Source organism: Helicoverpa armigera, chromosome 14 (assembly GCF_030705265.1).
Source record: "Helicoverpa armigera isolate CAAS_96S chromosome 14, ASM3070526v1, whole genome shotgun sequence".
NCBI lineage: Eukaryota > Metazoa > Arthropoda > Insecta > Lepidoptera > Noctuidae > Helicoverpa > Helicoverpa armigera.
In genome coordinates, this window is record NC_087133.1 from 7,202,297 (window position 1) to 7,229,597 (window position 27,301).

Below are 27,301 nucleotides of genomic sequence, written 5' to 3' on the forward strand. Positions count from 1 at the left end.
CACCTTCTTATTTCGTAGTGGTTCTATTTACATCAATTTTGACGCAACATTCCACAGTGGTCAAAATCTTGATTTTTGACAACCAGTTTTCCCAAAAATGTTTCAATACTTTTGGCAGTTAGCACAAACTTTTTTAGCTTACCTGTATAATGAAAAATCAAGGAAACAGCCTTAAAAACACCTGGATAATTAATAGCAAACAAACAGGAGCAGAGAAGGCTCTGGTTGTGGCCGATTGGCCGCATTATACCGTGTACCACATCTGATGAATAGTCTAGAAACAGTAGTTTAATCGGTCGCGATTGATAGCCGTCAATAGGTGCTCAAACAAGTTGATATATTCTGAACGATTTATTAATATTCTTTTCGTTCATCTAGTTTCGTTCAATTAAATATGATCGTGTTTTGTGTTTTAGTTCTTAGTAACTTTCTACGAAATTACTATTTTAACAGAGTGTTTTTTTTACGATGGCTAAAATCATCAAACGACCCTCCCGCTGTGGATTAGCAGCGGCGAAGGAGTATCAGACTTTTACTGACTAAAAATCAATCGTGTTCCTTCGTAGACCTTTTATGTACCAGGGCCATGGTAACTCTTTCGAACAATCCCGCAACCCCGGCAGGGAGGGTGAGTTTAAGGTAAGTTTTGTAGTAAATCTGAAGTGTATATTATGGTCGACGTAACCTAATAAAGTACCTTGTAATGTCCTAAACTAAATAGACTGTGGCGATTGTCGTTATCAAATTACAATTTACTTAGCAGGGACACCGCAATAATATGTCATGGTCCGACAATCTCAATCTTTTAGGTTGTTCTATTTAATTAATATCTGAAGCAAGGATACTTCAGTACAAACATTTACATCACATGGTACGTGGTCGATTCTAAACTGCGAATGAATTGACAAAATATGGCCATGAGCATCAGAATAATCAAGGAATTGAATTAGGCAGTAAATTATATCGAAATTGGTGAGAACCAGCATAAAGCTCAAATATATGTGATAATAACGTATGTGATTACTGCAAATGTGAACGTAACTACCAGACCATGGGTCAGGGACAAAATATTTTTTATTTAGAATTGCATTTAATTAATACCAGTCTAGTACAATCGTGGAACTTTTAATGCAATTTTACTGGGAAATAACAGTACTTTTCCGAATTTATTGAATGATGTTACTGTTGTCAGAATTGATATTAAACAATCGATCGTTCCTCGAGTTCGTATAAGCAAATGATTGCTATTGACGGCCAACGAAGTCCGCGACTGGCTGTGGACATCCGCTCGTAGCCGACTTGTCGAAATGGTTAAGAATGTGAGCCGGTGTGAACTAACTGCAATCACCTAACCGTTACCGCTTGTGACGAACGCGCGCACCTAGGATCGCGGCGCAGGAGTTCGCGCGCGATTTGCATATATTCAAAAATCGAACGCTGCGACTGTTACACGAATTGATGTTTTAAAATAAATAAATATTAAAATTACTTTCGATTTTTAAAATAAAAAAAGGAAATATAAATAAAATTTTAAAGGACTTTTTAATAGACGGTACAATAACAAGAAACACGCAAAGGCCACAACAAATGGGGCCTCAGTGAAGTGATGATATATGGTTGTGAATAAGTTTTAATAAAAAGGTAAGCTATAGTTTAAACACTTTTTAGTTATACATGCAAAATCCCTATATAAAAAAATCTACATAAAATATTTATTTCAATAATAGTTTCTCTTCATTATCTGATTGCGACAAATATATTTTATGTTAGGTTAGGGGTTGTTTTGCCTGAACTGGTTCTAAAATTCTGATTTTCTGCATAGTAACAGACAAAATCCAGTCCTAGACAAAATCAAAACAAATACCTCTAGCAAAATTACTTCCTCAGCAATTTGCGACCATTGTTGCAGATTTTTTATCTCGGCAAACACACAATAGTAATAAAAAACTGGAAATGAAATGACCACTGATAATTATCTCAATTTGCAGACTTCATACAGTGTTATTACATACTTTTATGTGACAAAGAGTTAATAACTATATTTATTTATCTGAACCTAAAAAAAACCTATTCTACTTAATAGTTTCCAGATTTGAATCATACAATTTACGCTTACCTACATATTTTGATTTATATAAGCGTGTGTTAAAATTACAATGTTTGCTTTAAAATTCATGTTACTTATATTTTAGGATAAATCTTGAACTGTAAAGTAATTTCATTATAATACGTTAACGTCAATTACACACAAAAGATTCACACTAAAGTCTTTTGTTTATTTACGCTGTTTCAGTGACTATTGTTCTTTAATATATTTTATAAGTTGGTAGATAATGGGTTTTTAGGTTCATTCCCATACAAAATCACATTGAAATAAATTTTATTAGAAAGCAAAACAAACGAATTCACATATATGTATATTATAGCATTCTTAGAGTACCCACACACGGCAGACTTTTAGTTGGCCGATAGTTTGTTTGGGCTCAATACGAAGATGTGGTAGTACGCACATTACAAAGATCAGGTATTTAGCCGGTATGAGACCGACTGAAAACTTTGATTGGAATCAAGATTTTCTAAAAAAAATGTTTGTCAAACATCCGGCAGCTGTCGGCCCGTGTCACCTGAATCCTAAAAAGGAAAAAAAATTGTCTTTCCTAAAGTAAATAAAAAATATTTAAAACAGGTGTTAGAGGTATCTAATAATTATGATATCCATAGTACAGTTAAGTTTGTGCCGGATATAATAAGTGACCTACCCCTAACTACATAGTTGAGATCGGTCAAGACAAAAGAAGGAAGGAGTTAACGCAGTAACGAGTCATAGTCAATTAAATTGAACATGTTTTCAGAAGTGATATTAACTATTTTAACTGGACGCCGCACCGTGCGTAATTCGTAAGAGATTGTGGCATAACTGCATTACAGCGTTTTCACACCAGCGGTTTTTTCGCTTGGTTTTTCCGAGCGACAACGCTCGATTCGTGCAAAGGGTGTAAACAATTGGCAACCACTAGTAGTATGATTGTTTGTAGACACACGAAAACAACAATCTGCAAAAGACCACTAGTGTGAAAGCATTGTAAGTACATATTCTTTATCAATGGTGTGATATTTACTGATTAAACCAGCAGTACGCTACGCTAGCTTGAAATATCTAGGACCTTTCATTATGACAATAACAGTCACCAGGGCTTGTCGTTAAAAAAATATAGTAGATACCGTACCGAAATCTCGTTTGAAAAACCGTTTAATATTATTTGAGTCTAGCTAGCTGACAGTCAAACGCAACTTTGTTTAATAACATAGCGATGGTTCATAGATACTGTGTATTCACTGGCAGTGTTTAATTTAACCATCTGCAAAATAAACTAGGCTGGATAATGATGGAAGGACAATCAAGTAGTTTCAAAACACGATAGGCGCGTGTCACGCTCACTAGTGCTTATACAATCACACGTGTTATGGCCTGGTGACTGTAGCACTGTATTTTGTACAGGATAACATGTTTAAAAAAATTACCTTTAGTGAAGTATGAGAGTTTTGGGAAATTATGCTGACTGTGGAAGGTTATTTCCACGTACATTTAATAAATGATGAATATTTACACTTAAAGAAAATGTGACTTTTTAAAAAGAGTTAAAATATTTATTTTCTACGATAAATATCGGAGAATATAGGTACTTGGTCAATGTCGCAACATAATACAGAATTGTTTTTGAATTCAGACCAAGAACCAATTGAAATATTTTTTTTTCTAAACGTTTTAATAAATTTAATTAATGTTTGAATAATTACCAAAAAAATATATTTGAATATGACATTTTTTTTCAGAAATGTATTATATAAAAATATTCCGACTTTTGCCTAAAAATTTCGGGAACACACCGCGCACCGCATAGAATTATTCTATTAGACAATTAGCTGCAAAAAAAGCAAATGATAAGTTTTTCTCGCGTAGCCGTTTAAAGCATTACAGCGACAGACCAACATAATTACTTTCGGATTTGTTTCAAAGTAATGATATTTGTATATTTCCCTTATAGGCAGACACGTACAACCGTCACGGTCACTTAAAAATACTAAGCTAAAAATAATTATTGCCATTCACTAATTAAAAGCTATCACAAATCCTTATAAGTGCTTTTATAATAAAACAATTACCGAACAATGTGACTTATAAAACACTAGCTTTTGCCCGCAACTTCGTTCGCGTGGAATAGTGACTACCAGCAGATTTTTGATTTGACCAATAGATGGCGCTATATGTCCGGAATAATTTTTTTTTTTTGTAATAAAAACTATCCTATGTCCTTTCTCAAGTTTCAAACTATGTCTGTACCAAATTTCACACAAATCGGTTCAGTAGTTTAGGCGTGAAGAAAAGACAGACAGACAGACAGACAGACAGACAGACAGACAGAGTTACTTTCGCATTTATAATATTAGTTTGGATTATATTACGTATTTTCCTGTAGCCGACAATATTTCAATTCAGGTTTTAATATCAGCACTTAAAAATATACAAGAAATAAATTGGATTTTTCTTGGAAAAAAAAAAAACTGAACAATATTTGTTTCCGTTACTGTTCAAGTGTTTTACTACAGCAAAATATTCGTACAAATATCACAATCATTGCATATATTCATGAATACATTGAAATATGGATGAAATAGACTTTCGATTTCTGTATTTCGTAACCTTTAGCTCGGTTCAAGACTTTCTATCTGGATGTACGGTCTGCCAAACCGCATCTCTCATCATGAAATTGCATTTGAAATGAGAATGCATTCGAATTTTAAGATAACTTTCTTAATAGCTCGGAGGCTACAAATGGTTTCTTTATTAGATGCTAGCTTCTGTCCTCGGTTTCACCCGCGTCGTGAGATTGCTGCATCCCGTAGCCGGATTTTGCTATAAACAAATTTTCAGCTTAATCAGGCGTGAGGTACATAGGGATTCATTTTTATATATATAGATAGATTTTATAGATTTATTAGCCTCCTCTCCTGGTACAAAAAAAAATATGTTAATGTAAATGATAACGATAACTCATGATTACACTTTAAAGTAATAGTATAAAGAAGAAACCTTTTTCTTTTGTATGTACCTAATCTTAAAGGCTCCGATACCACTGAAATGACTTTTATGGGGTCCCATTGTATCCTTAAGTCACGGAAACCTTATGATGACATCATGAGTAAAAAATCAAACATAATACTGAAATAAAAATAATTTGACGTAATGTGAAAATACTTTGTATTTTACAAATTACACGAAGTCGGCAGCGCGAGACGAGTTAATACGATATAAAAGTAATTATACCGTTGTCATGATTTTTTGGTAATTCCACATACTTATTGTCAAACAATTTGTTATGCAGTTAAGTATTTGTGAACAAAAACCAAAATTCTAGCAGTAGATTGTTTCTCATGCAATTTTATAAAGATTCATAAAGAAAATACAATTGCACAATACGTGAAAACCTTAAAAAACCTGAAAAAAAAAACTGCAAAAATACATCTATTATCAGTAAATATCATCAGCAATTCATTTAATACCTCTTTATCGTATGCAAACGGATCAACTCCTTCGTAAAACTATTATTATTCTTGATCAGTTACGGAGGTATCTAAAAGCACAAAGTACGTAATCATTAGGCTTATTAAACTCACATTGCTACCAAAATAATGCAGGTACTTGCAGGTTTAAAATGCATTTATGATTAAGGCAGAGATTTATTTACAACCACGATGTTTTGTGTTTGTTTATTTAAGTACCTGTGCCGTTTAAAAACTTTCACAAGGATAACATATTCGACTTTATGAATGACACATGTGCAACAAAAACGTATTGAATAGAAATAGCCCTGTGCTTAATTTTCTAGTTTAACTATGTGTGAAGATGTACCTATTGAACAACCTGAGGGTCTAAAACAATATCCCAATAGATAATTAATTGCCAAAAACGCCATTATATTTAAAAAAAAGCCTTCCTTAGCCTTTATTATCCCACTGTTGGGCAAAGGCCTCCCCATCTCGTCTTCACACCTCTCGATCTTTAGAGTGCTCCCACCAGTCAGGGTTGTAGGCGTCCAGATCGTATATATTTTTTTGAATTATTTTTTGAGTTTCTGTAAGTCTATTCATATTTCGGATCTGAACATAAATTCTACATTTTAATCTTAGTCACACAAACTACTATGCCCAACAACAGTCATCCTATGTTAGTTATCTTTCAGATCATAAAGCTTCTAAAAATAAACAGCCTCTAAAATCTACAATAAGAAACAAGCAATTCTTCACGTGTACTTATTAAAAATACATTTTTAAATTAAGTACTAAACTATACAGCATCGGAGTATATTCTGATGGTATCTTGTCTAATAGTGGCGGCCTTGCAAACGCTGTCATTCTATTGTTGACCAACTTAACATACCATCAAGTAATTGTGCAGAATAATTGCATGCACCCGGATAATGTGGTATTCTTTTATGCTTACCTATATATTCCAGTAATGTGTACATATCGCTACTGGTTTTATGGGTGTGCAATTTCATGGTATGGGCTTACTAAGAATCATTGTAACGTGCATTTTAGAATGACCTGCGTTTTAAGCTTGGACTAAAACGTTGGTTTGATTCAAGCTCAAAGATAATACAGATTTTGTGAAAGCATTTCAAAAAATAATCCAGTAGAATGAATGGTTCTTTGATTACTTGGGAATTATAACTAAATATGTATAACATAATGTAGGTAATTGTGACATAGTTCTCAACTCGTGACGTAAATCATTAGGTTAAAAAATTACTGGGACTTAAACATCTTTATCACCGGACTTTGCATTAGTGATGACTCGCTTTTTAGCTTACTTAAAATACGATGTTTCTTACATATTTGTTACTATACAAATCTTATAAAAGAGAGCTCTTTTTATTTTTCATTCGTGATAGAACTTTCCACATGAAATTGTAAAAGTTCCTTTTGAACGTAATAGTCTTGAGTTAAGTTAGTTGCGAAATGTAATGGCACTAGCTGCATACACGAGTTATTACGAGGTATTACGAAGTAACTGCATCTTGAGTCACAACTCCTGTACTTTGTATTAATATTATCTGCCATTCTAGATTTTTCCAAAAAGCTTCTAGGCTGAGGCGTTTAAGATTCCGTTCGGTTCTACTATAAGCTAACCATATTTCTTTTAATATAAAAAACACTAATTTTAAATTCCATTCTGTGAACATTGTTTTTGAAAAAAATGCGAATTTCATGAGGTGATCAAATAACAAGTGTAGTCGCATCCTGAAAATCAACCATCATAAGATCCATCGGCTTTTTTGCTAAAAGCAGTAGAGCTACATTCAGAAAACAGTTTTTCTCGGTGGTTCATGAACAAAATCTATCTACATAAGTAATATCTGCTCAGCCTTTTCCCTAGGCAGAATCAATCGTAAACTGTTGCAGAATTAATGGTAAAAATAACATTGTAATTTCATAATAGGTACTGTCGTTACTTGGTTCTAAAAAGATAACACCTGGGCAAGGCATGTTACAGCTATTTTGTCAGTTTATCTTTATATTTATTTAGTGAGCGCTCCTTGCTTTTCTTTGTATTACTCAGGTTTATTGCATTTTTAATGTTTGGCTCGTCACGCCTTAAAACAAAGTTTGGATTATGTCAGTCAATTAGATTTTTCAATGATATTAGTCAATGTAATTTTCTATACTTACAATTAATAAAGAAAGAAAGCATGAAAGGAAATGTCAAGGACTTCAGTCCCATTTCTTAGACGGTACCTAATCATGATAGTGTAATTGATGCTTACTGTATAAATAAATCTTATAAATACTTGTGTTTTTAGAAAAAGTTTACGTAACGTGTTCATGGAAAACCCAGTTTACAAGATAATGAGATGTATATAAAATAGTTTTTGTCCTATACATATACGTACGTAGCTCTGTTTATATTGGTATTACCTAGTAGTTAAAAACAATACATAATATTATTACATAACCGTAATTTGAATTGCTTATCTTATTTTCGGTTTCTCGCTAATTGGATTTTACACCTAAGCATGACTTGTCAAATAATTTCAAAGAAAATCCCGTATTTGATTGATAGTTGCTTATTGGAAAAACTATTGGCTTGACTGTTTTCTGACAGTAATTAGATTTAAACTTTGTACTTTGGTACAGTACAATACACTGTGACCATAAAATAGATTTATGTATTATCTTAAAACCATGAGAAATATTATTATAATTAGTCTAAGTTAAGATAGGTTTCCAATTTACTTGTCTTATTCCTAATCTTAAATTGCTTCCACTATTTTGTTTTGCTTCATCAGATTATATTCAATTCAAAAGCATTTTGTACTTTTTAAAGAAAAAAACATTGACTTTCAAAAGGACTTGAATACAAAGATATTATATGAACAAAGTTTTGACTTTGAGCAAAACATTTTTTGTCTTTAAACATTTGATACGATTAAAATAAAATAATTAAATCATAAGGACAATAAAGAGCGATAACTTGATTTTAAACTCAGATTATAAAGCTTACTTAGTTAATTCAAAATCAGTAATTATTTGAACTTACATGTTACATGTTACAGCCTTTTTATCGCCCACTGCTGGGCACAGGCCTCCTCTCACACGGAGAAGGATTAAGCATTAATCAATTATTTATTATTTATTGTTTATTATAATTATTATTGTATATTATATTAATTATTTAAACTTATCGTTTAATAATTAATTAGCATTTAAACAGAAATCATTACCGTGAACGTGTATGTCAGTTCGTTTGGCTATAAAGTCGTGATTTTTTTGCAAACAACTTTAGTTTTTTTTTCTTATCATGTACCTACTTCCTTGTATTGAAATCAGCAGAGATTCCTTGATGCAGACGTAATGACGCTTAAAAATTTAACGCCACATATTTTGTGGTAATGTTAATGGCAAGCAAGCTGACTACAGAAAAAAACAATTGAGGTAGCATGTATTTTAATAAGGATTTCGTATCTGTTTTATGACGTATGTAAAGTTTTTTGAGTTTTATTTCAGAAGTCCACTTTTTAAAGTTGCTCCATTCTTTTTGGGAAAAGGCTAGATAAATGATACAACTTTTTTTTCTAAAAGTTAATTCGCGCAGCCGGTTTGGAATTACATAATATTATTCGAGCATTAAGTAATTATCTATTTGATAATAGTAATTATTATTATGTTTCAAATTCTAATCTAGGACTGATATCCTACATAGTCAGTTAGATTACGAACCATGTACTAATCCAAGATTCCTCGAATTCCTCTCAATAATTCTTCCTTAAACCCATCAGCTTAATTCAATAAACTGCAGTTTCAATGAAATAATAACCCTTTCCCAGAACATTAAAAACGACATTTAGTTCATACATATAGTTTTCTTCTATTGCTATTTAATTTTACTCTTGAAGTGGACCTTGGTTTGGAACACGGAATCAGCAGAACAAGGTCAGTGTGATGACACTGTGACTTTTTGTCACGGTCCCGGCGTATTGTTGAGTACACAACAAAAACGTGTCAACATATGCCAGTCACCACTGCAATTAAATAACAAAATTCATGAACAAATCGAATCAAAGGACCAACGAACGATAAATTGGTCCTCCAAATTGGTCCTTCGATACGAAAATTGATTTTTAATTTCAGAATGCAAATTTTCTAGAACATCACGATTAGAAACATCTCGTTGTTTTTTTAGCGAAGTCATTGTCCTAAAGGTTAGCAAAAACAGTTATTTCTAAGTGATTTTGTTAAATAATTACTTAAATTAAATCACCGCCGAAAAGTGCAATGAAGCATTCAGTTTCTTGTTTGTTTTTCTACCAATTCACTGTAAAATAAAATATGGAGTCGTTGTAAAAGGACCAGTTGACGATTATTTATTTGTATTAGAAGAATCAACGTGCAATTTTCAGTTGCCACACAATATTATAGTAGTCAAATAGAATCAAACAGTTCAATGCATTTGTGTTCTTCGTTGCAGCATGAATGAATAACATGTAGCGTCTATACCATATACGCATTGTGGATGAACCGGAATCACAGTACCAATTCATTTAGTGATGTATCACAGACTTCAAATTCACAATTGTGTAATGTATTGTGCACAAGAATCATGCCATAGACTACTGGAATTGGATTTTAAAGCTGGTGTATAGATAGTACATAAATAAACACAGTTGTTCCATGAATGCTGTCGATATAAATACTCTGTGGTATTGTTAACTTTAAATAGAAGCCGCTACGATGTTAATTTAATGTAACAGAAACATGATATACATTACAATTGTTGCAATATTTTCATATTTAATAATTTCCACTTGAATTCTACTTTATTTTGAAACAGATGCTACTTGTTTGTCCAAAAGTAAATAAATACATGAATCAATCTGAAAAATATGGCACTGAAGCTATTTTGTTTTTTTTTATTTTTGCACGGCATATTTTCATTGGCTTTGTGTTATCAAAAGGCATTGATATGAATTGAGCCTCGTACGACGATTCACTTGTTGGATTCCAAATAATGTCGCGTGACCACTACAATAGTCTAATTTCTTCCTCCGTGTACAAAAACTTGCAAAATATAAACGAATAGACCATAATAGATTTGTTTTCATGTCTCTCTTGGTACATGTTCCTTGCCTTATTAAGTTTCATGGAAAATGTTATATTTCAGTTGACGTTTTGAAATCATGAGCCTGTTTAAACTGATAAGAATAAACATTGCTACTGTAAAGCCTGAATAGCAAGCCGGAAAACTTATTTCCGTAACACAATTAACTGTACCGAACCGTAAAATTAAATTGTATTGTGAAACATTAAGCATTCAATCAATATGAAAATCCGTGTCGTATCAGTCTTTGTTACTAAAACGTGTGCTAAAATACAAACTAGTTCTATAAACATAGATAAATCTATGCCAAAGAATTTTAAACAAAAGATGCATCTACCTTGTGTTCTCCGTGACTCCTAATAAAAAAGATGTAACAAAATGATAAAACTATTGTTAGCGAGGTAAAATTGATTCAGTCTAACAGTTAGAGACGATTACGTTAAGCATGTGGGCAATCATGAAACGATTACCACGTCCGGTACTTCATTTACCAATCAAAAGTACAAAGCCCAATGAGAAAAACGCAGTATTTGCGTTTAAAATTGCCATAAAACTTAAAAGTGTAATACGATAAAATTTTAACGGTACTCAGTACATAGGTACCAATTGAAACGGTTGTACAGGTGAAATAATAATTAATGTTTCTGTTTCAGTTACGCGTGACGTAGTCATGGCTGTGGATAGCAAAAATGCGGAGAATAACAAAACTGCTGATAAAACTCTTAATGTTAATGGTGGTGACTTAAATGGAACTAATGTAATTAAGAATAGATTTAGTAAAACTAAGGAATATGATAATATGACGAATGTTAAACTCGACAAAGAACATGAAAGTACTAAAAATGAGAAAGTTGAAGAAGAGAGTTGGGAAGGACTAAGTCATTTTCAGAGACTAAGACGAATGATCTCTCTCATAACAGTAGAACCGATTTTGGCTTGTTATGTGATGCCATCAGTGCTGTCTATATTAGCAACACAGAACCTTTACTTAGAGAAAGCCTGTCGAGTAAATCTTCAGTTTGACCATCACATTTGTGATGCTTTAACGCTAAGAGAAACAGCTAATTACACTGCCGAAGAAGAAGCAGTTCAAAGATTAGTAGCATCAGTAACTGGTTGGAAGACTGTGCTACAATCGTTTCTGCCTTACGGTATATTAATATTTCTTGGAGCGTATAGTGACAGAGTTGGACAGAGAAAAGTTTGCATGCTGTTACCAATAGTTGGTGAATTTTTGACGAGTATAGGCTTGATTGTGAATACTTATTTTTTCTACGAGCTACCAGTTGAAGTGGCGGCTGTGACGGAGGCTATATTTCCAGCCCTGACGGGTGGCTGGTTTACAATGTTCATGGGAGTGTTCAGTTATATAGCAGATATAACTACAGAGGAACAAAGGACGTTGCGAATAGGGATAGTGAATCTGTTCCATTCAGTAGGTGTGCCAGTTGGGGCGGCTCTCAGTGGAATATTGGTGCGAAAGATTGGCTTATACGGTGTGTTCTCAGTTAGTGCAACCCTGTACGTATTGAGCTTCATCTACGGTTTCATTCGCATCAAGGAAGTGAAGAAGTCTGATCCCTCTGTGGTGAGTATAAATTATTAATAATTGACACCCCATTTCCATATTCGTGATGTTTATTTTCCACGACTGTTTGTTTATTAGCAATGAAGTTATTTATTGCGCTGAAGATGTTCGCCAATGGTATTTAAAACACCTTGGAATTGAGCCCGGATTAAATGGTTCATTGAACGAAACAAGACTGTTTGTGTATTTATCGTAATTATTGGATCGATAAGATAGAAGTTAACGGTTCAGTTGATATTGGCAACTAATTATAGATTACAGTGACAGGTTAATTTGAATAATTTTATGCACAGATAAAGCGTTCACACGATGAGACAAATGCGACTTTGTGATCATGAATCGTCTTATTATTTATGAGTAGTCTTTGTATTGTAGAAGAATTTCCGTTAATTAGCTAAAAATAGTCTCCTGTCAGTATTCCTTATGAATTCCTATTTCAATTGATGTCTACATAAAATAAATAATTAACTGCCTCGTTGAGCTACCTTTGGCAAGCGCGGCTGCTGAGCACGAGGCCTCGGGTTCGATTCCCGGGTCGGGCTGAAATCGCTTTGTGGGTTTTAGAAACTTTCACAAAGCAGCCCGGAGCCTGGAAGTTGGTGATTGATACACCTGTGCAAAGGAGACCACGTAGATGACCCTCTCCGGTCATGTCAGTTTACCGTCCCATCGGACTATGAGAGTTAATAAATAGTGAGTGCACCTGTGTCTGCGAAAATGCTTGTGCACTATTATTTACAGTTGGCTAATCTTCTTATACGAGAACCGCCGCCATGGCCGATAATCGGCTAGGAGGATATCACATGACATAAAATAACCGAACAGCTTAATTGATATGAAAGTAATTTACCGTAGAAAGTTTCAAATAGAAATGTTAAAAAAAATAGTGCTAGTAGGTCAATATAGCATCAATCATTAGTAACTAATATTAAAAATATACATACGTGCCTGCATATTTCTAGCTTCCAAACAACTTATCGATTTGAAGCTAACAAAAAGTAAGATAAAGAAATAAATTTGATAAATGTTATTTGATATTTATTTGCATTTAAATATTTTGAAATTAATAACTGTACCTCAGAGAACTTGACCTTTTCATACATGTGCATTTATTTACAAAATGTTGCTTCCTGCAAGGAAAAATATTAATCTTTATTTTGGTTGAAGCTCGTCTGTAGTTCCTCAAGGCTAGTAGTACAATTATGTCTAATGCTTAGCAATCTTCGTAATGCCATCAACCTCCACCTTTGATCGTTCGTGTCCTATTTGACATAACCTCGGCCTGGAGACAAAATTCCATCATTATTTTGAACCATCGTACAGTATATTTTGATCACGTTCAGGAATAAAATAAGGTGAACGATGTACAAGCAATGACAACAGCTGCGTATGAAATATGGTCCGAAAGCATACCCTTATTTGGCAAGTCTATTTAAATTCCAAATATTGAAAATGATTAAAACGTCGTCCACATCCTTTTATAATTTTCAAAGTTGAAAGATATATAACTGGTTGTTTCATTTATGAAGTCATATTAATACCTAGGTATAGTGTTATTTTCAATCTAAGATCTAACGATTATGTAATAGTTTACGTAAAATAAATAAAACAATTATTGTTACATAACAAATAACTTGTGTAAGAAATATAACAGTTACTCAATAACATAATTATGAAGTTATTTTTAATGCATTACACATGAGTGCATTAAATATTGTAACCTTATATACTTGTGATTCCCAAGCAATACCTTAATAAATAGCTCAAAGATATTAACGTCAATAACAGTATCAGCACGTTATTTATACAAAAATTACTGAAATATGCTATAGTTAGGATTTTTTTTTACAAATATTTCTGACATTGTTGTATATTTTATTAAAAAGACCGTATATTATATTAACAATGCCATTCCAATTCTTGATTTCTTTAATATTTCAAACAGATTTTATATTAATATTATTTATAATTGATAGTAAAACCACAGGAAACAGTACTTTTTATTTTTATGACGACCTTTCTGAAGTATATTTTTAATAAACACAGTTCAAGGCAAGCGGAAAAAGCTATTGAATGATATTAGAAGATCAACAAATAACTTAAAACTATCGATATAAAACCAACTATCAAGATAAGTAGTTAAGACTTTAACTAGGTCATCATTTAAAAGTACTGACAAATGACTGGCATATATCGAAATCAACTGGATTGACGTAGCTAAGTCGTATTTATTAAAAAAATATATAGAACAGTCTCCATGGTCTATGTTGCTATATACAACTTGCGTTACTAACTTGTTGTCTTACGTTTGAATACAGATAATGTATCATTTTGTAATTGCAAGCAAAGTTATTATGAAGTGTGTTAAATTTTTCTGGAGATGATCATCATATTGCTTTTTTTGTTTATTCTGGATAGTTCTACTTTTAGGCAGAGTGTTGACTATGTGGGGCTTGTTACTAGGTGAAATAAAATGCTGTCCCTGCTTCTACCAGACTCATTTTAATACCCTTTATACGAAGAAAATATACGAGTAATTGTAAATAATACACACAAAACATTTTATAACATAAATTCAATACCTCACTTTCACTATGAATTAATGACATGCAATCAAAATTTTTCCTTTCAAAGAAAACTATAGACGGCAAGGTCCTTCCTTGCAACCGAGTGTGACACCGATTTAGGTCAAGTTGACGGACTTTTTGTACTGTTACGCACGAATAATCCATTTTAGTCATTGAACTTGCAAGCTGTTATATAATTACGACTTCATGGTCACCTAATCGATTATTTTTATCGATATTTACCGATTATTTTTAATCGTAAAAAAATGTCAGCTGCATAAAAAGATGGAAGATTTCGAAGTTGCACTTTTGCGGAAGCCGTATTTTAATAAGGGTCATTACACACGACATTTGTCTAAAACAAAAAAGAACCGATATTTAATCTTATTTTTTCACAGTTGATTATTTCCGAAAGTACATATTGCTCCAAGGTTTGATTGTCAAAGCAACCTTAATTCATTCGACTGGCTCCTGTCAGTTTAGTTAAATGCCATGCATGGTATAATTGACTTAATTAGAAAAGATAAGATAATCTATTAAGTGACTGTCTGAAATACAGTTGATTTAGAACTTATGTGGTAATGGCGTATTGCTGGTGTTTGGCTAAATTAGGTACCTTCATGATTAGTTTTTGGGTAAAATAGAGCAAATGCCCTCAGTTTGAATGCTCACACTTGGTTCATTTGGGCTTCCTTTTTACTATACCTATAACAAAAGTGGTTACAAATGTAACGGGATTCGTAAGAATAACAGTATGTTGTATTTGCATGTGGCTAGTTAACCCTTGAACCCAGATGCAGCTTGGTAGGACTGGTTTTCAGACTCTCAAGGCTCTCATGGAGAATTTTTTGCTGTACCTGGATAACATAAAGCCTAACTTACCCTAATGAAGGTTACAGTAATTACATACAATCTTCTCTTATAATATTACTACAGATCTGCGAGTCATCAGGATCTAGTGATTAAAAAAAATGAAGTACGTGCTTGAAAATATGCTATCGGAAAATAACTTAACTATCCAACTGCTAGTAATCTAGAGGTCACAAAATTATGGGCTATTCAATTTATCTACAACTAAGATTCTATGTATTAATTATCTTCGTTCTGAAACCGCAAATTGGTCCGTTTTCCCTTCACTAGCCTTAATACTGTGGCCCTGCATATGAGTGCATGATATCTCGATAGCCGTCACAATCACCTCACGCGAATGTTATGTAATTATCAATGGCACGGCTATTTCAAATCTAGATTTAGAGAGGTATTCAAGGATTTTTTACATTTTATTTCTTGTTGTTTTGTTGACATAATCGAGTGACGTGTTTCAGAAGACATTATAAACCGATGTTATAAACTGTTGGCCCCGGCTGTCATTTGAACGTCTTTGCCAGTCAGAAGCCAGAAAGTCTGACAACCAGTTTTACCAAGGAGTATTGGGTTGCTTGGGTAACCGCAGTCGCTGATTGTAAAACAGTGGTTCTAAGCGAGAGTTCTGAGGAAGCCAACCCCAACATAGTTGGGAAAAGGCTAGGCAGAGGCTATTTTTAGATGAAGACCCTCCAACGACATCGATTATTCGAGTTGATTCGTTTATCAAAGAGATTGCAGGTACCCTAAAAGAGGGTACCCTTCTATATTGCTACAAGAAAAGTATCTAGGGCCAGGCATATAGCGCTTACAAAGCAGAACCTAATAACATTTTTAAATTACTCTTTTTCAATTCAAGAATGTAGTAAAAAAACTAGTTGAAAATGATTTAATTCTTGCCAATCACTGCTAATGATTTGGCCCGAGTATACAGCAAAAAGGTGCGAATATTTTTTTACTGTTGTATTATGAAACAATAATCACTACTCGCGATAAAAAAAAACGATTGCCTGTGTAAACAATTACGTTTAATATCTTTTTCGTGGCCTTACGGTGGTTTTTATGTTTCTGCCGTAAATGTACATACTGTGGTACGTACAAACAAGGATTTAATGACAATAAAGTGTTGCTGAAACTGAACAGCTGCGTGCGCATTTAATGTACAGTGTAAAGTTCCATACTCGGATTACATTTGAGAAGGTTTTTTAAACAAGAAAAAATCTCTGTGAAAGGCGGGCCTACGTAGTATATTAGGTGTTAGTAGCTGACTATAATATTATGTCCTGCGCAGCTGGCTTATCTCCTTATATGAGAACAGCCACCGTGGCCGAAATCGACCTTCCACGTATTATAGAAAAAGACTAGCATCTGCATGTGGCATATCACCCTTATTCTGTGGGAATCTCTGCACGAAGCCGTAAAAATTTGCCCATATTTTTCATCCATAAATGGGCCTATCTTACCGCTTATCTAGGAAAACTTGCCAATCATGTCAATGTTCACTTCGTATTCAACATTTTTATTTACCACTGTATACTATAAGAAAATTTTAAGTATGTGATACCATTTCCACTAATATTAAAATTGATTTTTTTTCCAGAAACCTCCAGCAAATTGCTGCGAATGGCTACGAACCTTCTTTGACACTCGATATGTCAAAGAAACTTTGGTGGTGGCTTTCAAGAAAGGACCAAACAATAGAAGACTGAGGGTCATCATGCTGGTTGTCGTTATGTGTGTCATTATAGGACCTATTTATGGTGAGCCTCCTTTTGTAATGATGAAATGACTGCATTTATAATGATGCCCGCCTAGCGATTATCGGCTGCGGCGGCTGTACTTATGTAAGAAGATCAGCCAACTGCGCAGGACATATCATAGTGCACAAGCATTTGCGCAGACACAGGTGCACTCACTATACTTCACTCTCATAGTCCGATGGGACGGTAATCTGACACGACCGGAGGGAGATCAGGCGCAGGACCGACATTTACGTGCTCTCCGATGTACAGGTGTATCAATCACCTTCCAGGCTCCGGGCTGCTTTGTGATGAGACTTTTGACTTTTTAGACTGCATTAACTATTGGTGGTAATAGCAATAGGCTAGGGTATCAGGCGTCGTCCTAATTGGCAGCGATCGCGCGATGGCGCGATGCGTTTTTCATCTAAGACGTCGTCCTAATTGACAGCGATTGTGCTATGACACGATGCGTTCTCGTCGTTCGATGAGTTCAAACATACAGATTTCATCAGAGTGTCCTATTTGAACCTCGGAACCTCGCAAGTGAGATCGTGAGATGAAAAACGCATCGCGCCATCGCGCGATTTCTGCCAATTAGGACGACGCCTCAGGTTGCATCGGATTCATATAGGCAGTCGCTATAGTAATACTCGATTGAAGTACCTATCTGCAACCGGTAAGACTGTTAACCAACTCCCATATACTTAGTTGCCAGAAGGCTAGACAGATTGTTGACTAACTGACTTTAAAAGTTTTTTAAACTATGCTAGGAACCATAACAAACAGCACATTGAATCTGTATTGTACCTGATGCAGAAATTCAGAAGTTTTCAGCGAAAGATACCGTGTTTAGCTGTGTCTCGTCAAACCTATGTACTCATTTTCATTTCAATATAAAGCATGTACATATAAGTACTTAAATAGGTAACAAAGAAGAAGAGTTATCACCTATTACTATTACTTATTATTCTTGAGCAGAAACCTAAAACCTAATCCAATGAACTCAATATACATTTTACTTTGCTGCACATATTTATAAAACAAGATATCGGAATGAGATCTCAAGTAACATAATATTTATAGAAGTCACACAATGTTAGGCCTTAACCTTTGCTTAGGTTGAACCCATTTTATTGTGAGACGTACGTATAGGTTCGTTATATTTTGTACCTCATTATGAACTTTAGTTCATAATTAAAGAACAGATATATCTGCAATTCCACATAAGGCAGATAGATATTCATCATCCTCCTGCCCTTATCCCAATTTCATTTGGGGTGGACGCAGCGTGTTTTCCTTCCATACTCTTCTATCTGTCGTCATCTCGCAAGTAACATTCTTCCTAACCATATCGACTTCCACACAATCCAACTATTGTTTCTTTGGTCGTCCTCTTCCCCTATATCCGTCCACGTTCGTAATTTATATCGAATATTAATTTATGCAATGCATTGTTATAAAGATATGGATTTATTTAAGCTGTGTCTTGTCTATCTGTACCATCTTTGACGTGTACTCACTCGTACATAAATAGTTCGTCACAAATTTTTGATCGGAATCTCCCGTATATATAAATGTCTCCCATAAATTAAAAAAAATATCCGGTACCTATAGATATTGACACTAGTTATCAAGACACTTGGATAAAAAAACATTAGGATAGGTACCACAGTTCATTGAACTTTTAATAACAAAAATAAAAAATCGGTCGTATATTACCTGCATATAATATAACAGCATGACATAAAATGAATTGAATTTTAATTGATCGTCAATATCTTTTAGTAATCAATCACTCCAATTTATCTTTTATCTCTTTATTGACTATTTGTGATTGCAATTTAGTAATTAGTTTCGACCACTTGTAGTAGCATTGACCTAAATTACAAATCAATTGCAGATTTTATTTATCCAAATAGTAATGCCTAATATGCGTTATTTAAAAACAATATTTAAGTAGTATCCAATCAAGTTGCTGGTGAACCTATCGTAGGTACCTAATGGAACTTCAGTAATCGCGATAATAAAATCAGCACTTATTATTATAAATGCAAAAGCAACTCTGTCGCGCTTTCATGCCAAACCTACTGAACTGATTTTGGTACACAGATAGTCTAGAGTCTAGAGCCTAAAAAAGGACATAGGTTATCCGGCCGTAGGAAGCAGTTTCTTCGAGACACGGGTGTTTCAATGTATATTTTTTTTATATGTAAAGTATATGTCATTTTTCAGTTGTATTAGCATCCATAAAACAAACTCATAAATAGCTTACCATGGAGCTAACCGACCGTGTGTGTAGATGTCGCAATAAAAAAAATACAAGCAATTAATTTCCACTACTCCGCACAGATTTTGATTGTGATCAGCGAAAGTGGCCTTCGCAATATATCTGTAGACCGGCTTGCCTAGGCATTATCTCGTTCACACTGCACGCCCTTGGCAATGAAGTGACGCTTCTATTCGTCGCAGTTACGGGTTAGTTACGCCACTAACTTTCTCTTAGTTTCGCTTTCTATACAGCTGGCTAACGATAAGCCTAGGCATATATTTCCATTTTAATACTAGAGTGCGAAACGGAAAAACCTTATCGACTGTCTGTGTTGGGATTGATATGGCTCTGAATATTCTCATATAATATAATCGTGAATAAAATACTTAAAATCTTTTCAATATGCATAATAGGAAGGAAACATGTTATTCTCTTTTCCAGTTTTTCATCAGATTTTTCCTAATTTTTCTTTCGTGCACGAAACTTATACCAATAAAGAAAATCTTTCGCATTGAGCAAGTGTAGTGATTAACATTAATTCCTTCTTTGTATGGAAGAGGAGAGAGAAGAGGCCTCGCTAGTTTCTAATTACATTAAACTAAATTCTAAAACATTATCATGCCAGAGGCAGCATTACCTTAGAGCCGCTCCCAATATTATATCTATGGATTGTTTTACTTATTAAAGATAGAATTTGAAAGGGATTTAAAACTATGAAAAGATGCATTTCTTCACTATTCTTAAAAAAAAAACGTGTACACAATTATCAAGTTGGTGGCTTTAAGCAGCCGCATTGTTATGTTGAAAATCATAAAAATTCTAATGATCCATTAGGTACCATAAAATATTAAACTAATATTTAAAAGCACTTGCCATTTATGACCTTCGATTATACCATGTTTCCCAGGCTGTTATCAAAGGAAAAGGATCAGGTACGCTTCAGCAAACTTTGTGATGCGCTCGATACACTATTAAAATTGAGTAAGGTGTATTTATTTAATCACTCAAGAAATTGTCCGTAATGATGTTGAAAGGTTAACATAACCCACTCATGTTTTCTAAGCAGGTTGTACAGACGAAAGTACATCAACCTATCTCAATCTTGCTTTCTTTGACAAACCACCTTATCACAATAGAACATTTGTATACGTATTTTAAATCTATCCTGGTAATTATTAAAACAAATTAACATCATTTCTTCTACATAAATTGTAATTCCACGAATATTTCGAATTCATTATCAGTCTCATTGATTAATCACAGTTTATATACTGGAGAATTGAATTTAAAGAGATGTGTAATTTGCAGGTACCTATGTAACATCTAGCTTATAATGAATGTAACTTGACGCTAATGACTTGACCTATTACCTGATTCTTGGCAACTAGAAATAAGGTTTTTTCATAAGAACATGTGCCCGTATTCACGTCATTAGACATCTTCCTTCCTTCCCTACGATGTTTGCAGGGGTTGGTTACCATTCTTACCAGATTGCAAAGTTCCAGTGTATTTGGGACCAATGTTTTGAAACTGCGAACCGAAGTTTTGACGTTACCTACTGGTTGATATTAACTTGGTATATTCGAATAGTCGTGGTGGCCTAGTGGGTAAAGGACCAACCTCTCAAGGAGTTATGCCCGATTCGTCATTTTAGTGATTTGGCATCCATAAAAAACGTGTCCCAGTTGGTCATTCAATAAAATATTTTATTTTGCTTAGTCCCAATTGGTCATCCGTACTTTATTTTGTAAAAAGTACTGTCAACAAGATAAGCTTTACAATATTGTACTATGTTTTTTTTATATTTATTTTGCTTATGTTTTTTCCGAATATGGCAAGATAAAATCGCGATTTCAACGCCGTCACACAACGCACGGCCAAAACCAAAATACCAGGATCGCATAAATCAGATGAGTAATATACCAATCAACGAGTGTCCATGGAACTGCCCACCGTGTACTAGGACCGCATAACTTACAGGAGTATAGCAGTCAAGAGTGTCAGGATTTTACGTTTTTTTCCTGATTGTAGATAAAAATACCAATTCTCTTTGCTAGTTATGGGCCCCTGGTACTTTTGTTACCGGCACAAAAAGTATTACATCGAAGTTTTTCATTTAAAATTTCTTCTAACACTTTTATTTCTGACGGTACTCTGATACGTGAAATTTTATGCGGGTGACGAATCGAAACTCAAAATTTTAAATATTAAATTATTTATTTTGCTCGAATGACCAATTGGGACTTGGTGTATGGAAAAAATAGTTGGTGACCAATCGGTACTAATGACAAATTGGGAATAACTCCTCTCAAGTATGAGGGCGCGGGTTCGATCCCAGGTCAGGCAAGTACCAATGCAACTTTTCTAAGTTTGTATGTACTTTCTAAGTAAACATATCTTAGACACCACTGACTGTGTTTCGGATGGCACGTTAAACTGTAGGTCCCGGCTGTCATTGAACATCCTTGGCAGTCGTTACGGGTAGTCAGAAGCCAGTAAGTCTGACACCAGTCTAACCAAGGGGTATCGGGTTGCCCAGGTAACTGGGTTGAGGAGGTCAGATAGGCAATCGCTTCTTGTAAAGCACTGGTACTCAGCTGAATCCGGTGAGACTGGAAGCCGACCCCAACATGATTGGGAAAAGGCTCGGAGGATGAGGATGATGATTTTAATAATAAAATCTTTGGTTGTTTCAAAAGGTATTCTATAAACCAAACGTTTCTTTCACCGGTTATGTTGCTTACCTACCTACACCTGCAATAACAAAGCGTTGTATTCGATATTGTTGAGAGAACAACATGGAAATGTTACGTCTGCCTAAAAAGAACAAACTGGGACGCCGATAATCCGAAGCTAAAAAGGATTATGGAAGTTTTTCATAGGTTACATTGTTAAGGCGATTTAACAGGTGCTCAGCATTGTGCACTACTGTGACGCACACAAATAATGTTTGTTCTGGTCTACTCGCTCTAGCAAACAGTAATAAATTACGTGTTGATACTTCAAAAATGTAGGTACGCAAAATTGCAACCTTTTTGCGCAAACATATGGTAGCGGCATAGATTTAAAATAGGATCGCGCCCTGCGCTCGGTAGCGGTGAACTCTCGCCGGGTTTCTAGACCACTCCACTGTCTAGATTTCAAAAATGAACGAATGAAAACGTGTTTATAAACATTCACTGATAGTTGTTTGTATGGATGCCAACAAGGATTTTTCCTCTTACACGCAATGGTACAAGATAAATAATAAAAAAGTGTACATACGAGTATCCATGTACTTACCTACGTACTATTTATGACCCTTTGCATGATGTTAATACGGATCTTATGGATTCCTATTTAGTCCCACTAATATTGCTGGTAATATATTTATCGATTATTATACATACTATATGTTAGGTATCTAAATGGTCCCATCTCACACACATTCAGGGAACTATAGTTACCGGCACGGATATTGGGCTGTCGGCGGAAGAGTGGGGATCGCTTTGCGCACCCGTACGCATAAGGCAATAAGGCAGTAAATCGCTTGTACGCAGGTGAAGGTCATGGCTCGATATCCGTGCCGATAACTGTACTTCCTACTTTACTAACTTATATTCAAACGCCTATTAGGTCCTCACAAAACATTTTTTTTTCTAATTCCAGGTGAAATGTCTGTTCTGTACCTCTTCACGAGATACCGCTTCAATTGGAACGAAGTGGACTACAGCATGTTCTCTACTTACGCCATGTGTACTTCATTAGTAGGTAATTATGTTTTCATTTGAATCATTAAAGAGAATAAACAAAACACTGTAACATTCGATTATTCTGTCTAAGGAAATTTCCAGTTCATTCAATGTATTTTTCTATACAAAGAACGCTATTATTCTTAATGGGATGTTTTTCACTTCAGTAACCCGTGTATCCTATTGATACTGGTTTAATGTCGTAGGAAAGGTATATTCCATGTTGTTAAATGCTACTGTGTCTACATCCACTATTGTTTTAACCAACTTACTTTCTCCGCCTTACGGCCAGTTTCTTCATCAAACATAAAAGTCAAAGTAATGTCTAAAGTAACAGTAACGGTCAAATTCGTTTTTTCAAGGCTAAAGTGACAACAAAACTAATAGAAAAAGCGAATTTGACCATTACTTTTACTTTAGACATTACTTTGATTTTTACTTTGGATTTTACTTTTGATGAAGAAATTGGCTGTTAGTGTTTCCAAGTCGATGCTATTGAATACATTGTAAGCTTCCTTGTGTGTATCAAGACAATCAATGTTAGAGACTCCATCTTGATAATATTGTTTACATGTTTCCAAAGTTGCCTCATTTTTTTGTTCTTCATTTTCAGGTACTTTATTTTCGGTGGGTGTATTTAGTCATTTACTGAAGTTTGATGACGCTATAATAGGAGTAATATCGTGTACCAGTAAAATTCTGGCCGGAATCATGTACGCCTTTGCTACTAAAACGTGGCATATTTATATAGGTATGTATTGTTTTGAATATTTTTGGAAAAGGCGAAGGACATATTATTTAAAAAAAATATATCTTGCAAATATTAGTTTAAAAAATAGTAGTATAAAAAAAATCGTTGCATATTTTCCAAAGTTTTCTTTTTTAATTAGGTACTTAAAGAAATAATAACCGTTAATGGTGAATGCACATCTGTCGGAATCGAACTCGCTGAACGTAGAAAGGAGACATATTGTATTCATAATAATATCTCTTTTTATTCTAACTCTCCCATCGTTATGGGAGAGTTAGAATATCTAATAATAAGCTGTACATTTGTACTATTTGTTCTATTTTTCTTCTTGTCTGTATTCTGTGTGTGTAATAAATGTATACAGCGTATATAACGTGTACATAAACTGTTAAATAAATAAATATATGTATGGCACTTGAATAAACACTTAAATATTTTCATTAAATTTTCAGCTCCATTAATTGAAGTATTCAATGGAACATCGTTCATAGCCATGAGGTCAATGGTCTCCAAATTAGTGGACAAACATGAATTGGGTAAGAATTATTGATTGCAACGCCATCTAGTTCGTTTTTATTAAATTATTCTATTATGAACAACTATTATGAAAAGCGCATGAGACGTTTTTATAGTGATGGTAAATAAAATTATTTCATCGACGTCTGACAATCAACTTTACCTAGGAATATCGACATGACGTATCTGGTTTGATGTGGAAAATTAACATGGGGCCGTTGTTACATACTGGTACTCGTCTGCGTCCAATGAGGGCTACCGCGTATGAAATCGCCGCTAGAGGCGCTTGTGTAGCGTGAGGTCTTCGAAACGTCAAATGCCACTGTTTACGCGCGAGCGTTTATATTTCTAATTAAATTAATATTGTGAATATTTAACAATACTTTAGATCGCATGCTTTTACTGTATGTATCAATACATACAAATTGTAATACTATATTATTTTTAAAAAGAGTAACCATGGAGTTTCTTGCCCGTTCTTCTCCATAGGAAGCTACTTTTGGAATGGGCAACTAGAATCAAACTTAGTTATAATTTTGACGTTCATAAGTGCTTGTAAAGGCCTAAATGAAATAAATGATTTGACTTTGACTTTGACTTTGATTAATTATGGCAAATACAGATCAGGGTTCTATAAATGTCACTGCTTTGACACATTTTCATCTTTCGGAAACTTATGTTCGCATTTCTTTTTCGAGCAAAACGGCATTGCGCAACACTGTGGCATCGCCAATACGTTCACACTATAGTTCTATTGTATTACATATGATCTAATATAATCATCTAATGTAGATATAAGTTTTGGCGCTCATAATACGAACTTTGATTGCCATAGTTTTAGACCTCACGCTACAGTTGCGTCATCTGGTGAAACAAAAAACGGTAGCCCCCGTTAGAGAGTAAACCGATCCCAATAAGTTAGGAACAGTCCAGGCAGGTGATCATTACAATACATAGCATGTTAATATTTTTGTTAATTCCAGGCAAAGTAAATTCTTTCTTCGGCGTGGCTGAAGCGATGATGCCGCTTATCTACGCACCTATGTACACTACTGTATATACAGCGACAATCAAGACCTTCCCTGGGGCATTCTTCCTCCTAGGCGGAGCTCTTACTATGCCAGCCGTGGTTATCTTCTTGTAAGTTTTTATCTTCTATATAATCCTACCTACCTACCTCCTACCTACCTAGTATTAATTGCCAACAAATTAGTAACCGGACTCCTTGCTGTTGAAATCTCATAGAGGCAGTTCTTTGAAAGGTCTGATAATCATTTCATCATTTCAGGTGGCTGTACTTAGCTAACAAGAAGCAGATCCAAGCCAATCTGGACAAAGAAGCTGAATTAGGAGCCAATGCAGAGAAGACCGGCTTGGAAAACAAAGCTTATGAGACTGACGAAGTAGATAAAAAAACAAATGCCAATACTACGGATGACAAAACTGACGTCATTGTCCAATCACAAATATAAATGGGTTTTATAGAAAGTATGGTAAATAATAGTAAGGTACAACTTTAGTTTGTAAGGCACATGCCTAGACTGTTAATATTTTAATGGGAATATACATATGATTTTATTTATGGATATGAATTTAAAAAATTTAATGAACATTGTCATGATGTAGATGTGAGGTAGATGTTGTATGAAGCAGATAGTTTTCGAAACTAATCCAAGATTTGCTTTTGATGCCAGAAACTGCAATATTTTGTATCTGAGATCGTAGGCACAAGTTGCTATTTACTTGTTCCAAACAATTACTTTTACTGGCAATCATCTATCTATTTATTTTGAATCTTTCTTCTTTTCTGTATTTTGTCAATCTAATAGAATGTCATATTCACTTTTGTATTTGTATGGATGAGCTTTTTTTCTGTTTCCGTTCTTAAGTCTCGTACAAAAAATTTCTTTTAACTGAATCTGAACATTGTCGAAGTGCAATCGATCGATGTAATTCTCGGCGTTAGCAAGATCCTTGAGATGAATTATATATTCATGAAGCATATGAAACGGATTTAGTCTCGAATACTGACCGCTTAATGCATTCTCTACCTTATTAGTTTATCAATGAAACACTTGTACCTTATCCGCAAATAATGATTAACTACAACTACTACTTAGAATCAGGTAGTTATACCCGTAGACCCCGGCCTATCGCAGCACTAAATTAATGTTTTTGTAATTATGAAACTAAAATTACTAATTACAATTTTAAATAACCAAGCCAATCTAGAATGAAAGGGGAATTAGAAAGAAAGAAATTCTTCGAAGCAGTCACCTTTGAAGAATTTCTAGCTCTCGATGTGCCTCTTGACTTTCTCTTGATGAGAGAATTTTCTTAGAAATGTTTTTGTCAAACTCTGATAAAAATCCTACATCAAAGTTCTTTTTTTGTACAAAAATAAAATCGCAAGACCAAGTTTTGCGTACCCAATGAAGTGATATAGTTGATAATAATGTATTAGCCATAAGATAGTGTACGTAGATGTTATTTTAGTTATGTGTGAGTACTTATTAATTGATGAAAATAAAGAAATGTTTTTAATTTTACGTGTTTTTGTTTGATAACTTATGGGAATACGTGTTTTTTATATTTTCAGAGAACGATTTACTGTCG

General features: G+C 34.2%; 1 protein-coding gene across 1 annotated transcript; it reads left to right on the forward strand.

Annotated features, from left to right (window-relative positions):
- Positions 1–1,243: 1,243 nt before the first annotated feature.
- Positions 1,244–27,230, forward strand: LOC110375645 (lysosomal proton-coupled steroid conjugate and bile acid symporter SLC46A3). The gene is made up of 8 exons (XM_021333845.3): positions 1,244–1,641; positions 11,311–12,245; positions 17,277–17,436; positions 23,336–23,437; positions 24,032–24,169; positions 24,622–24,705; positions 25,669–25,825; positions 25,974–27,230. Exons 2-8 carry the CDS (start codon positions 11,328–11,330, stop codon positions 26,155–26,157), a joined length of 1,743 nt encoding a protein of 580 aa, XP_021189520.3. The 5' UTR covers positions 1,244–1,641; positions 11,311–11,327; the 3' UTR covers positions 26,158–27,230.
- The last annotated feature ends 71 nt before the right edge of the window (positions 27,231–27,301 follow it).

What these genes read in the sequence shown, in the direction of transcription:
- LOC110375645 (XM_021333845.3), top strand. Translation starts at nt 11,328, where the DNA reads ATGGCTGTGGATAGCAAAAATGCGGAGAATAACAAAACTGCTGATAAA. An exon ending in CATTATAGGACCTATTTATG is followed by an intron (nt 17,437 to 23,335) that starts GTGAGCCTCCTT and finishes TTCTAATTCCAG; the next exon opens with GTGAAATGTCTGTTCTGTAC. An exon ending in AGTGGACAAACATGAATTGG is followed by an intron (nt 24,706 to 25,668) that starts GTAAGAATTATT and finishes TGTTAATTCCAG; the next exon opens with GCAAAGTAAATTCTTTCTTC.